Source organism: Sitophilus oryzae, unplaced genomic scaffold (genome assembly GCF_002938485.1).
Source record: "Sitophilus oryzae breed Bouriz unplaced genomic scaffold, Soryzae_2.0 scaffold_815_pilon_pilon, whole genome shotgun sequence".
NCBI classification, from domain to species: Eukaryota; Metazoa; Arthropoda; class Insecta; order Coleoptera; family Curculionidae; genus Sitophilus; species Sitophilus oryzae.
In genome coordinates this window covers 2,924,514-2,939,139 of record NW_022147434.1, presented here as the reverse complement: position 1 = coordinate 2,939,139, position 14,626 = coordinate 2,924,514, and the positions used below count along the sequence as shown (strand labels likewise).

Here is a 14,626-nt window from a genome sequence, read left to right as displayed (position 1 = left end):
AGAGATGGCACATGTTTTTGGAAACACCTTGTATACATTCTAACTTATAGGCTAGTAAGCGAGGGTTTTAGGGTCCGAATTCTGAACACCCGCACCGATTGACGTGAAATTTTAACAGTGAATAGAGATATTGTAAGAAACAAAAGTTACGTAAAACGGGGCTACTTTGTCACCTTTTGATCATGTTTTACCCTGTAACTTTTTTATTTTTTCGATTTTCGGCCTGAAAAATATCAAGTATACCGACGGTATCATTTTGTATGCGCAGCCACAAAACCAGCTGCTTAGCATCCATAAGGAATTTAGAAAAAAATACAAAATAGGGTGACAATTCACCTTATTAAAAATGCTTGCAAAATGCATAGAAATAGCTAGAATGACAAAGTAAGCCCATATATTGAATCCCCGGAAAAAAATGTATATACCTATATATGTATATTTTTTAATTTTTAAAATAAAACTGCAAAAAAAAACAAATCATTGTACAAAATACTTTATTTCCAACAGGAAAATAATATTATCAAACGTAATAAATCTTAAAAACATTCTGTAATATTAATAAGGAAACTTAAAATAATATTTTTTTTCACTATTTGCTTGATATCGGGTTTATTGAGCGGGAATCCCCAATCTGCAACGACGCCAAGGGTTCTTGCAATGATGGTTTCTTCCTCCTGACTCAGGAAGGTTGGATGATCTCTAGGTTTTGTATGCCTACCAAGGCATCTGTTACATGTCTGTTACTAACGGTGCTCCGTGGAATTTGATAAACTCTGGACGCCTGTTTTTTGCTCATACCATTTCGCACTGCGCGCACCGCTTCCGCCTCCTGTTCTTCAGTGAAATTGTGGTTATTAGTCCGGCTACCCGGGGTTTTTTCATACATTCGTATTTTTTTTTGAAAGGTATTCGCAAAGGAAGCAACAATTAAAAAAAATTAAAAAAAAAATTAAGATCATCAGCGCGCTCAAGGTGACAAAGTTACCCCGGGTGACAAAGTAGCCCCATTTTACATAGTAGCGATGTGTGCTTTCACCCTGGAGGTGAGTGCCACCTCTTCTCGGGGGTGAAAAATAAATCACCCATTTTACATTCAAAAATCAATAAAGGGATGAATTCTAAGCAAATAATGATCTATTATTTTTTTCAGAAAATTAATATTTTCCGAGTTATTTATTTAGGATTGAAAATGTTGATTTTTCATCTACAAACTGCATATTTTTCTGCCATTTTTTATAAATTACTCGAAAACCTTGCGTTTTATCGCAAAACTCATATATAAAGCAAGAATGAAGCTTCTAAATTAAACTCTTTTTTAAATTTTAATAACGAATCGATTCATTTTTTGATAAGACATAAATCATTTGAACTTTATGTTGAATTTGACTTAAGACTCAAATCATTTTGATTTTAGAAAGTTAAGACTTAAGTTTTTTTAAATTACCTGTCGCAGCTCTGCTGAGGGACTATTTTATTTTAGATCAATTTTTTTCAGGAGTTTACAATGGACGTTTAGATTATTTTGTTTAAGGGAAGCAACCCGTTTAGAAAGAAATAATATTCTGGCGATACTATTGATGTTAATGAACGTTTATCCCGATTTGTTATCCGGAAATTTAACATTTTGTTACGGTACAGTTTCTATTATATATCCTGTATACATTTTTAAATATGTGTCAAAGATATTCCTTATAACCGCTTTGAAAAGCCTTGTTCGCTACGATAGAGAAAAAACGGCGTCAAAGACGGCTGTGTGGGGAATGACAATCGATAATTTTGGCAAGGTCAAGTCCTACACGTCATTTACTTGGCCCGTAACTCTTCTGTATTTTTTAATGGCGCTTATTGCGAGTTGACCAACAAGGTTGTAATTTATTTTTATATTGAGTAAAAATGATTTTTAAATGGTGTAATTTAAATTTGGAGAAAAGATATTTTTTTGGAAATAGATTTGTGTCGGGATGTGTATAATTAATGTTAATTTTTGACAAATTTTATGTCAATTTTTAGTAAATGACATTTAGAGATTGACGTTACAAATTATCATCGATTGTCATTCCCAGCCGTCGCTGTACAATATGATCGAAAAAAAAACAGCATCAGCGATGGCTACGATATGAATATCCCTGTCATTTTATATGTAAAATTATATGGGGAATGCCAACTGGACGCCGTTTTTTCGATCATACGGTATAAGTTTCATTGCAATTGGCCCAGGCATTATTTATACATACAGGTGGTCCAAACTGTATTCCGGAAACTTCGTCAGCATATTCTGCATATAAAAATAGGTAAAAAAGTTCTTATAAATTTTTGTCTTAAAATGCTTAGTTGCGGAGATACCGGGTGTAAAAGTTTCATATTTATCTCGATTTTTTCTAAATAATTTATGAATTAACGTCAATATTTGGATGCATATGGGCGTCTGGAAGTTTTTTGACATGAGAAATTTGATTTTGATGTCAATATGACTCTTACTTGTAGAGGGCGCCACCAAGATATTTTTTTAACTTGTTTGAAGAGTGATAACTTTTCGTCCGTACATGTATAAAATTGTTGAGTTAAATGAAAATAGTGAGTTAAGTGAAAAATATAAATTTACGACATTTTTTACGTAAAAAAGATCTCTTGGTAAAAATCGCTACAAGAAATGGTTCTCGAGATATTTGGAATCGAAATTATCAAGACCTATCATCATTGACATAAAATAAACATGTTGACTAACAGTTATTAAACTGAAATCATAAATTTGAAATGTTTTTGTGAATAATTTAAAAAAATAAAAAATTTTCCAGATTTATTATTTCAGTCAAATAACTATCTACTAAACTGTATATTTTTTGTCTAACCTAACCATTCTAAATATCTTTAGAACGGTTGCTCGTAGCGAGTTTTACCAAGAGATATTTTTTAAAGTTATTACTCTTCAAAACAGTTAAAACACATGTAGGTGGGGCCCCCTACAAATAGGAGTCATATTGACATCAAAATCAAATTTTTCATGCCAAAAAAACCCCAGATATCTATTTTCATCCAAATATTGACGTTATTTCAGAAATTATTTGGAAAAAATCGAAATAAAAATGAAACTTCTACACCCTGTATCTCCGAAACTAAGCATTTTAGGACATACATGTATACGAACTTTTTTACTTATTTTTATCTGCGGAACATGCTGCCGAAGTTTCCGGAATACAGTTCGGGCCACCCTGTATATTTTTAATTTTCTAAATCAAACAATACACGTCTTGACATAATTATTTTAGATATCGCCATGCTAGCTATGGCACAGGACGTTATTTTTTCTCCAAACCGAATAACCGAATGCCGTTTAACTCCATGTAACGAAGACATGTGCTGTATGGCATTATTGTTAATGTGCATTTCATTTTATAGGCATATCCTGACAGGCCCAAAGGTATTTATTATTTATTTGGCGTATGGCTTTAGTACACATAAAATCACATGTTATCACTACAGCCGTAAATATGAAATAAAAATAAGAACAAAAATTCTACATGTTAGATAATACAAAATGTAAAAAAAGAAAATTTAAAATATTGTACAAAACAAACTTGTTACAAACATCTAGTCTTTTTATATAATCAACTGCAGTTGGTGTTACCTTTAGGAAATCTCCAAAATCTCCCTCATACGCCATGCCGTAAAAGCGCATTCTTCTCTAATATGTCGAACAGTCTGTCGTAGAGCTCCACAATCACATACCGGAGTGGGAGCCTTTCCCCATTTGTAGAGAGAATCCATGCATCTGCCATGTTCGGTTCTCAGCCTGTTTAAAGTTACATTATATAGGCTGCTCAAAACCAGGAGGTACTGCTAAAATACATGTGAAATCCCGACTTTGTGGAGCAGCGTTTTTTCATCCATTCGTTCATCCCTGCAGCATATAAGTTGAGCTCTGCATTCTCGTCAGTAATCCCAAGTGTTTTTGACGAGAGTGGTGGTTTTCTTGAGCGGAGTCTATTAATCTTTAAACCTATATAGTTTTTTTTCTTTTCTTGGGTATGAGGTTTAAAACATTTTTTTATGCGACGTTTTGCTCCAGCATAGTGGGCTGTTTCAAGCACTTTATTCTAAAACTTGAAGTCGTCTTATTAGGAACAGTCTGTACAAATGCGTGAAAGAGCCCACTATGTTGAAGCGAAACGTCGCATAAAAAATCTTTTCCATCATTTAATTATAAAACCTCATACCCAAGAAAGAAAAAAAACTATATACATAGATATAAACTAATGGTTAAAGAAAAAAAGAAATAATTAAATTAATATTTAAATCTGCTATATATCAAAATGTACTGGTGTAAATTTATTGATATTTTCAAATACCTCAATTTCACAATTCTGTTGTATACGATAAACCGTTTGCCTGCGTCTGTTCCGCGGAAGAATATATTACATTAGCGACAGTTGACTTGTATTATAATTCAAAAGTGAATTGTTTTTATTATGTTTTCGGTAAATATACAATAAAATTACAATAAAATAATAATATAATTAATTGGTTTCAATATTCTTGCAACGATATCAGTACACGACCAATTTTATTTAAATATTGATAACGTAATAATTATGTTAATAACAGATATATGTTCTTCTTTGTTATTTTTTTTTCTATTTGCTGTTTAATTTTGTACGCACTATATTCATATTGACTTCTATTATTGAGGTTGCCGTGAAATATATTTTTGAAGATGTAGTTTGACCAACAAGAGAAGGTTTGACAGTAACAGTAGTTATCTGTCATTTTAATTGAAAGGTAGATTTATTTTCTCTCTTCTGCCACTTTGAGGGTATTTTCTGTTGAAATCATTCTTGTTTGTTGTTGGATTTCACGTTGGATATACTTCACCTCCTACTTTACGAGTATTTATAGAAAGTGATCTTTTAAGTTTTCAGTGAGACCTAATTAATATATCAATTAGGTCTATTAATTATTAATAAACTATATCTCTAACAATGGTATAAATTTATTGATAATTTCAAATAGCTAAATTTCACAATTCCATTGTATGCGATTCACCGTTCTATATATTCTATCTTGTGAAGGAATATGTTACATTCGTGACAGTTGTAGTTGTAACAAACTATAATAATTTTATTAAGATATTGAAAATACTATGTTGTTGTTGCATAAACTTTATGTATGAAAATATAAATTTTGTTCAGCGAGAAATTAGATGATCTATTTCGAATCCCTAATTTTGAATTGAAATGACAAATTAATATTGGCTATGCACATGCAATAATAGTTGAACATGCAGACATTATTTAATTATTATCAACTCATCATGTAGGAAAATATTTTTTTTAAATTTATTATAGGTTATCGAGGAATGCAGAATAGTAATGGGGTTATTGAAATTAATAGGCAAACAGCAAGCAATAAAATGGAAACCATTACAATCACGATATTTAATCAATGTTTCTATAAATATTTTACACAATATAGTGCCTATATCTACTGAAGAATTTGTTGAAGATGGTGGTCCTTTAATGTAAAACATATTAGTTTATTATTTTTTTTTAGTTTATGTTATTAAGGGTAGTGAATGTAGAAAAGGGATAAAAAATGCAAGTATGTAAACACCGAGTAAGTCTTCTTAGAGAATTTAGTTTGTAATGGATTAAAAAAAAATAATCTTGCATATTCTGTAGGTCCTCTTAATCAAGCTCACTAATATATACTTAATAAATTAATTTATGTTATTGTTAAGTTGGTAAAATATAAGATGAGATATAAAAGATAACTAGAGATAGAGAAGAAGATAAATGAAGTAAATAAATAATAGAATATTAACATTATTTATAACATTTTAGAATATTGGAGCTAATAAATGAAGGAAGACAATTTGCCTCAACGGCTAATTATCAAATCATACTGAGGAGTGTTGAACTTCTGTGCCATTTCTGTTATAAATTTAAGAGCATATGCGATTCAGTTGCATATAATGGAGGTTTTAATATAATATTATGTAGGTAGAGCTGGAAATATTACTAAATTAATTTATCAATAGAAATAAATGGTTTTAGGTAACAACACTTTATGTTGTAAGTCCGATAGGTGCTTTGTTAGCAGAATACGAATGTTTTACCGAGCTGAGTCGGATATATAAATGACTAAAGTCTGTCCAACGAGCTAGGGAAGATTTCGACAGACGACATTACAACCATGTCAGGAAATATAAATTATGTTTGCGTTAAAATGACAGACACAACTGTCATGTATCCTCTCGTTCGATAGACTTAATCGTTAGACCAGACCTTTCATTAACCAAACTAGCCTAACCAAACCTAGCTGATTTTGGAAACGACATTGCGCCCATAAAAATTTTTGATCATTTATATGTCAAATGAAAGCTATTTTTATTCTGTGCATGATGTTATAAGGGTGCCTATCAAAAACTTGCCGCAAATAGGACTTCCATAGCTACGGTTCAAAGGTTTTTCTACGAGCCAGGCAATTTTTCTATCTGTTGGTCTTCCTGAGTCGGGCGGAGGTGCAAAAACTAAGATACTTATCTTTCATGTCAACTGTGCAAGTCAAGACCATAATTAGCTTTCCAACGCTTTTTTGTGGACCCTCTAATTTGATTGGCCTAATATAAATTTCTAAAAATATATAACACACTTACCAGCTCTAACAATGTAATAGCTTTCTTTGGGTTTCTGTTATTACCGATTTTGAACATTCTGAGGACTCCACGCCGCATGCGCATTGTAAAAATGGTGCATATTCCACTCTGCGCATGCGTATCACAGTTAGATAGTTCATAATAGGTAAATAGGATCATAAAAGATAAATCCGAAGTAACCTATTTTCCGGTTGCAACCGGTCGTAAATTGCTAATATTATAAACATTTATGGGAAAATAAAAATACTAATTCACTGGGCGCTAACTGTTTCACTAACCATGTTAGCATCATCTGCAGGTGATTAAAATTATAGTTTTAATTAGTAATGGGATAACTCGAGCGAAAATTCGCTTGAGTACTCGATTATTGAAATAACCGACATCGCTCGATTATGAACGAGCGATGCCAGTGACGAGTACCAAGCGACGAACGCAAGCGATCCTAGAATGAAATAAATTGAAGTCCGATTTTAATGTGACATACTCTATAAAAAGCCGAGCGAATTTTCTACATACATTGCAGGTAGCAATATACGAAGCTGTATATACCGGGTGCGGCTCAAAAGTGGCTCACCCCTATAACTTCTTTATTATTTTTAGATAAAAAAATGAGATTTGGTATGTTAGTATATGACATAAATTAGGATTGATTGACGTATTCAATTGTTTTCTGTCACTTCCTGTTTCACCGGAAATGACTACAAATTTTAATTTTTAAATGGCACCCTCGGTATTTTTTTACTTTATTTGATAGAAAATGATATTCTAAATAGAATGTCATTTCAAGTTCATTCAACTTTTGACATATTCGCTCAAAAACAAATTGTATTATAAATTTGAATCTAGAGTGCCATGGATGTGTTAAAAACACTAATTTTTAATCGAGGAGCCTTGCAAAAATAGATTTGATCGTCTAATGTTTTTAGTGTCTTGTCCTGGCCGGTTAAAAGATGCCCAAATCGTATTTTTGATCATATCTTAATTTTTTTCAAATGGAACGAGGGTGGCTCATTAGCATATTTCGAAAAATAATTTTTTTATGAATAATTTGATACCAAACACTTGGTACTTCGAGTCAAATTTTCGTTATGAACCGCATGTTACAATTTCAAATAAACCATATGCGAAAAAGGCCAAAAGTTGACTTGTGATGTGTCATTCTATTCAGAGTGTCATTTTCTACCGAATAAAGTAAAAAAATACCGCGAGTACCATTTAAAAATCAAAAGTTGTAGTCATTTCCGGTGAAACCGAAAGTGACGGAAAACAATTGAATATGTCAATCAATCCTAATTTATGTCATATACTAACATACCAAATCTCGTTGTTTTATCTGAAAAAATAGTTATAGGGGTGATCCACTTTTGAGACGCACCCGGTATATTTATCCGTTGCGTATCTGAGGGATAAAATTTTACGACCTACATCGACAATGCTTCGAAATAAACTAAATCAAGCGAATCGCTCGCCGCTTACTACTTGCCGTTCATTACCGAAAGAATATTATTATGATATTATGTGCCCTGCGCACGCAACTTACTGTTTGGCGCTTGGCCTTAACGAGTACTTACAACAAGCGACGGGTGAAAACCGTATTTTTAAATACGAGTGATATTTCGCTCGAGCGATCACTCGGTTATTGCAATCACTTGATACTCTAGTACTCGATTATTGAAATTAATCGGTTTTTCCCATCACTAGATTTAATCACCTGTGCATTTTGGCGAAAGTATTTTGGTGTATTGTGGTAATTATAGTGGTGAACACTAGTCTCTAGTGTTTTATTTTGCTATGCAACGGTTCTTTCTAACCCTCAACTGCCTCAACTAATAAACATTTATGCCGGACTGTATGAAATACAATATTCTAACGTGATATTATTATTTCAGCATTGTGCAACGAATATTTAGAAGCAAATTATCTTTCAAAAAACCACCAAGTTTTAATAGCAGTATCGATTTGCCTCTTAGAACAAATATACCATCCAGAAAAGGTAGATCTTTTATACAAATCCAATAACGTCTTTACAGCATTTCGTAAATAAAAGCAATGATAAAAAATACATAATGCGATTTAAATAAACATATTATTGAGGTCGTTTTAAAAGAGAGTTAATTTTGAACACTGGCATAATAATATTATTACTATTAATAAAGATAGGTATTAAATAACATCTTCAAAAGAGTTAATTAGCTAATTTAATATAATAATTGATTGTTTGAGAATAAATCATTAAATAAATTCTATTTAAGACAACGGTTTGATTTCTAAAAATGGCTTCTTTATCTAATAATCAACTTATATATTTTAGGCAAGAGAGCTTTTACCTATGATTATAAAATATATGAATAGGTATATAAATCCAAATCCGCAAGATCCGGTGCAAGGGCAACGAATTATAATTCTGACTTTAAGCCTTATTTGGAATAAAATAGCATGTTCTGAATCGTTGAGTAAAGCATTTATTGAAATGGACGGGATATATTTACTATTAGATATTGTTCAGGTATTAAAAAAACGATTACTCTTTTTATATGCAAACGATTAAATTACTTCCTTTAAAGTATTCGAAAGTTACGATCATTTTAGATGAGTTGCCTACCAACAAAAATAGTTGCATTGGGTGTCCTAATCGATTTATGTGAAATAACCGAATGCGTTCCCTATTTGATAACATGGAGACGAAATGGACAAAGAATTAAATCTTTATTACTGGACACATTTCGCCAAGAAAATACAGAACTCCATGTTAAAGTTGATCAATATGGAGCAATTGTAGGTAATAGTGTTTTGGATACCTATGGCATTTATTGGTTGGTTCCACTCTTCTAACAAAAACTCACTCATAAAATTAAAAATATAGATGAATAATTTCAACCTTAGATCCACTGATACCAATAATGGGTGAGGTTCAGTATTATGAAACCAATTGTCCATGTAGAAAATTTGTGGGAAATCCGTCTATAGCTGACTTATTAATTAGCTGTCGCCCAAAAGTGTATTGCTTGTTGCAGATATTAGAAGTAAGACAACGAGACGTGGTGGAAACAACGGATGAATTTTATAAATTATTTAATGAAGATCTGTCACGAGAAGATCAGGTATGCTCTGCTCACAGGTTTAAATTATTTAAGATTAGAGAAATAGATAGATTTAAGAAATAAAATAGTAAAATATTTTACATAAATAATCCATTTTGTCTATTAACTAATATAAATTGGAGCACACAAAATATGTTATATAATATTAATTGGTTAAACAACCGAGAGTTTCCAACTGGCAAAGGAGTACGACAGGGAGACCCGATATCCCCAAAGCTGTTTACAGCAACACTAGAAGAAATCTTCCGTCAAGTAGACTGGACCAACAAAGGATTAAAAATAGATGTTGAATATTTTAACCATCTAAGATTCGCTGATGGCATAGTCCTAATTGCCAATAGTCCTGAATAACTACAAACACAATTTAATGAACTAAATACAGCCAGCAATAAAATAGGTCTGAAAATGAATTTAGCAAAAACTAAAGTAATGTACAACGAACTAGTAGACAGAAAAGACATGCTAATAAATAACACAAAACTGGAAATAGTAGAAGAATACATATATTACAACTAATACACAGCTCGGGATCTCTAGTACCAGAAATCAACCGAAGAATTAAGTTAACATGGAGCAAGGATACTATAGAGATAAGGATAGTTCAATTCCTATCTTCCTGTACTGTCAGTTTTTTTACGTTTTCTAGGGACCGAGTTGAAGTTCGCGCAAAAGATTTTAAACAGTGACAGTTATTTTTGCGTTTAACGGACGAGCGCACAGTGCGGCGGAAGATAAATCTAGCGGGACAAAATCGTTTGGTAAGAAATAACCCAAAAATGTGTACTGATAAGAATAAATAGTAGACATTCCAATTGATATAAAAATGCATGAATTATTTTTAGGTCGTATATATTCTTTGTATTTCGATACATTTTTATCAATCAAATTTGATCGTTTTCTGCAGAGGTTATACGAAAACAAAATATTTAAAAGTGCTTATACATTTTATTCCAAAGCCAAATTATGTTGAAGATTGTCAAAGTTATGTACTTTTCTACTGTAGGTGCCTTTTTTCTGCAAATATCTGTGCCTTTATTCTGCAAATATGAAACTTTCACTTTTTTCAAATATTGATATATTGAATGATGTAGATCTTTTGAGTTACTAATAGTTACCAAGACAGGTAGTCAGTCACAAGGAGTTCAAGCTTAACAGGTGAATACCCAAAAGTTTCATTTCAATCGGATAGTATAAAAACGAAACAAAGACTCGTTAAAGGGTTAATTGAAGAGCATTCAAAAGAAGAATTGGGTTTTGCAAGTACTATAAGCTTTAGGGCTAGTGGTAGTAAGGAGTAAGGATGCTGATGTAATTGTTGAAGCCTTAACTCCATCGAAAGGCACTGAGTTTAAAAAATTAATAGCTGCCCATACACGGAAAGGCCCGGCCTTTGGACTTGGCCTTGAGGCCGAGGCTTTCACCCAAATTACCATAGCGGAAATATATCCGCGGACTTTGCCTTTCACGCAAACCTATGGTATTTTGGATTAAAGGCCCGGACCCAAGGCCAAGTCCATAGGCAGGGCCTTTCCGTGTATGGGCAGCTAATGAATGATATCAATAGTCAGTTCGGCAATTTTCCTCAAGACAAAAACATCCAAATGATGTTCTAGTTAAATAAAGCATGACGATATGCTAAAACCTTTTTTACTTTCTGATAATTTATAATAAAACTAAATGATTATTACTAGTTTTAATAAAAGTTTTAAAAAATTGTCTTAGATCTTACTGTATATGAGTTTACAATTACCGAGTGTTAAAATTAAAATATCTTATTTACTATTTTCAAAATAAAATAGAATTTTTTAAAGTAAAATATACAGGATGTCACAAGAATACAAAGTAATAAAAAATAACTGCTAAAGAGTTTTTTGTAAGTATTTCACCTGATATCATAATTTTATGTATTTGGCAATAGTTTACAGTACGGTTTTTGTGTGTCATATACGAATAATATCATAGTTTTATTATCTTGTATTTATTTATTTATTAATAAATTAAGTTGTTAATAAATAAATAAATTTAACCATATGATTGCTATATATTAGACCATTTGCTACGTTCTTAGATTTTAAATCCCAAAAATCGCTCCTGAGATTTTGTCCCGCTAGAATAACCATCCGCCGCACTGTGGAACGCTGGTCCCTGCGTGACGTAAGCATCCATGGTGATTAAGATAGCGACGATTTAACGCGATCGAACAGTCCTTTAGAATATATAGACCTTGAGCATGGAGTACTTATGGAAGAAACTCAATCATATTCAAATCTAGAATGCCACTCGATCCAAAGAAGAAAATATTTGACCAATGTGTACTACCAGTCATGACCTATGCATTCAAAACCTGTACTCTTAAATAAAGAAATATGCTAGGAATAAACAAGAAAGACCATATAAAAGAACAGAGTGACGACAAAAGACCCAGGTAATAGATGTCATCCACAGAATCAAATCCCTGAAGTGGCAATGGGCAAGACACTTGGCAAGAAGGACGGACAACAGATGGACCACAAAAATAATAACATGGTACCCACGAGGAACTAAAAGATTTAAAGGAAGACCAAACCTGAGATGGGACCATGATATTAGGAAATTAAATTAGCAGGGATAACTGGGGCCCACATAGCCAACAATATACAACAATGAGCCCAACCACAAAGAAAGTACCTAAATATGTGAGGGAGATTGGAAATGGTGGAATGGAAATAATTGGAAATGGTGGAATAATCTGAGAATTTTAATGATGATGAATACTAATTGAATTACTTCACATAACGAGCATTCGCTGTTAGCACACTGAAACTTTCGTAACTGTTATTTTTGGGAAGCAACAACATTTTATGGCAACAACTCCCATAAATCGTTAAATAACAACCCCTCTCTACTCACTGACATATTTTTTCTGCTTAGACCAAACCCCAGACTCTGTGTAAGATTTCAGCAACTATTGTAAACTGTTATTTGTAAATAACAGTCACTGGCATATCTTTTCTCGTTAGATAGATTATAGTCATTGTAGGCACCACAACAAAATCTATTTAGTTTACTAGATGTCAATTAGTCTTATTATAATAATAGTTCAAATTATTTACTAATCAAATTTCCCTAAAAACAACAATTCTAAAATTATAGATAACACTAGAACCAATCAATGTATTAATCGAAGCCTTCGACTCTGTGAACAGAGATGCGCTTTGGACAATTATGAAAAAGTTCGGAGTCCCCAACAAATTTCTTACAGTCTGTAAAAGCCTCCATAACAACAACAAGTCAAGAGTGTCACATCATGGATCACTGAGCGACCCATTCCTAACAAATACAGGAGTTAGGCAGGGATGTCTCTTAGCGCCTCTCTTATTCAACATATTCATGGCAGCGCTCTCCATTATAGTGGGCAGCAAACTGCAGGAGAGAGGATTGGCATTAGATACCGATATGACGGCGATCTGTTCAACATAAAAAGAATCAGTGCAAAAACACGTACAAAATTTATCACAGAACTTCAATACGCTGCCGACTGCGCTCTAGTTGCAAACACGGTACAACAATTACAAGAAATGTTGAACACATATACCTGGGCATACGAGGCTTTGGGCCTTAAGCTAAACATCGACAAAACTAAAATCATGTACACTCCCCCGGAAGATCACAACAATGCTATAAAAATCGGAGAAGAACTATTGGAATATGTGGCGGAATTCAATTACCTTGGCAGTTTGATTTCGGAAAAGGCCAATATTGACTCTGAAATTCAGCACAGGATTAGTAACGCCTCAAGAGCATTCTGGAAATTAAAAGACAGGGTTTTCTACAATCATGACTTGAGTACAAAAACAAAACTTGCAGTGTACCAGCAATTATAATCCCCACCATGTTATATGGGAGCGAAACCTGGGTGCCGTACCGCCGACACATGAACGCATTAAACAAGTTGCAACAGAGACACCTTAGACAACTCTTAAGAGTCCGGTAGTTCCATCATGTCTCAAACGTATCGGTCCTTGAACAAGCTAACTGCGACAGTATTGAAGTCATGGTCACAAAATCCCGCTTAAGATGGGCTGGTCACGTATACAGAATGCAAGAAAATCGCATACCAAAATCTCTGCTTTACGGTGAGCTTGTAGACGGTAAGAAGAGGCCGGGTGGACAACTGAAAAGGTACAAGGACATTTTCCACGAAAACTTAAAGGGAATTAACATGCAGAATGAGTGGGAAAAAGCAGCTCACAATAGAACTCAATGGAGAAGAGTTGTAAACTCAGTTAACAGCGGCAACCAAAAAGTAAAGAGGTAACAAAGCAATGAGATTTTTGAATGTCCGGAGTGCGGTAGGCAGATAACATCACGTATCGGGCTTTTCAGTCACAGAAAAGCTCATGAAAGAAAACGCCTTGCGTGACCATCTTCTTTATGTGTGTCGAATACTCGTCAGCGAGTAACGGCTGTATGTATGACAATGTATTAATATATTTATCGAATAAAGTGAAAAATTAAAAAAACTCATTACATGTTAGCGCATACATTATGTATATTTGATATCAATTAAACTTTTAGTTACATAACCGAGGGCGCAATTTTTAAATTCATTGTTGCCAACCATGGACATATTCGGCGCCGTGCTGCCTAACTGGAATTTAAATTTTGCGCTGGGGATTCAGGTAGTACCTCTGCTGTAAAAAATATCAAGTTGCCGCATTTATTTATTTATTTTCTGACATTATTGTCATTTGCTTTGACAATTTAGTTTTGTATTACGAGTTTTTGGTTTAAATAAATGGTGTTGTGATACTTTAAGCTTCAAAATGTTTACTAGCAGACCTTGCAGTCAAACATTGTTCTTTTTAGAACCGCTTTTAGTGCGAAGTGTAGA

At 33.1% G+C, this 14,626-nt stretch overlaps 2 protein-coding genes across 3 annotated transcripts in view; one reads left to right on the top strand and one right to left on the bottom strand.

Moving 5' to 3' along the window:
- The window catches only part of LOC115889533 (protein Wnt-11b-1-like), a 369,661-nt gene that overhangs the window by 256,736 nt on the left and 98,299 nt on the right, over positions 1-14,626 (bottom strand). The gene's annotated exons all lie outside the window — the stretch shown is intronic.
- Positions 1-14,626, top strand: part of LOC115889527 (cilia- and flagella-associated protein 69-like) — a 68,716-nt gene that overhangs the window by 42,776 nt on the left and 11,314 nt on the right. For both annotated transcript variants that reach the window (XM_030909557.1, XM_030909556.1), the window contains 8 exons: positions 1,496-1,632; positions 3,267-3,418; positions 5,343-5,515; positions 5,838-5,992; positions 8,542-8,645; positions 8,964-9,158; positions 9,242-9,431; positions 9,536-9,753. In XM_030909557.1, coding sequence (XP_030765417.1) covers positions 1,496-1,632; positions 3,267-3,418; positions 5,343-5,515; positions 5,838-5,992; positions 8,542-8,645; positions 8,964-9,158; positions 9,242-9,431; positions 9,536-9,753 — 1,324 coding nt within the window. The remainder of the gene's footprint in view (positions 1-1,495; positions 1,633-3,266; positions 3,419-5,342; positions 5,516-5,837; positions 5,993-8,541; positions 8,646-8,963; positions 9,159-9,241; positions 9,432-9,535; positions 9,754-14,626) is intronic.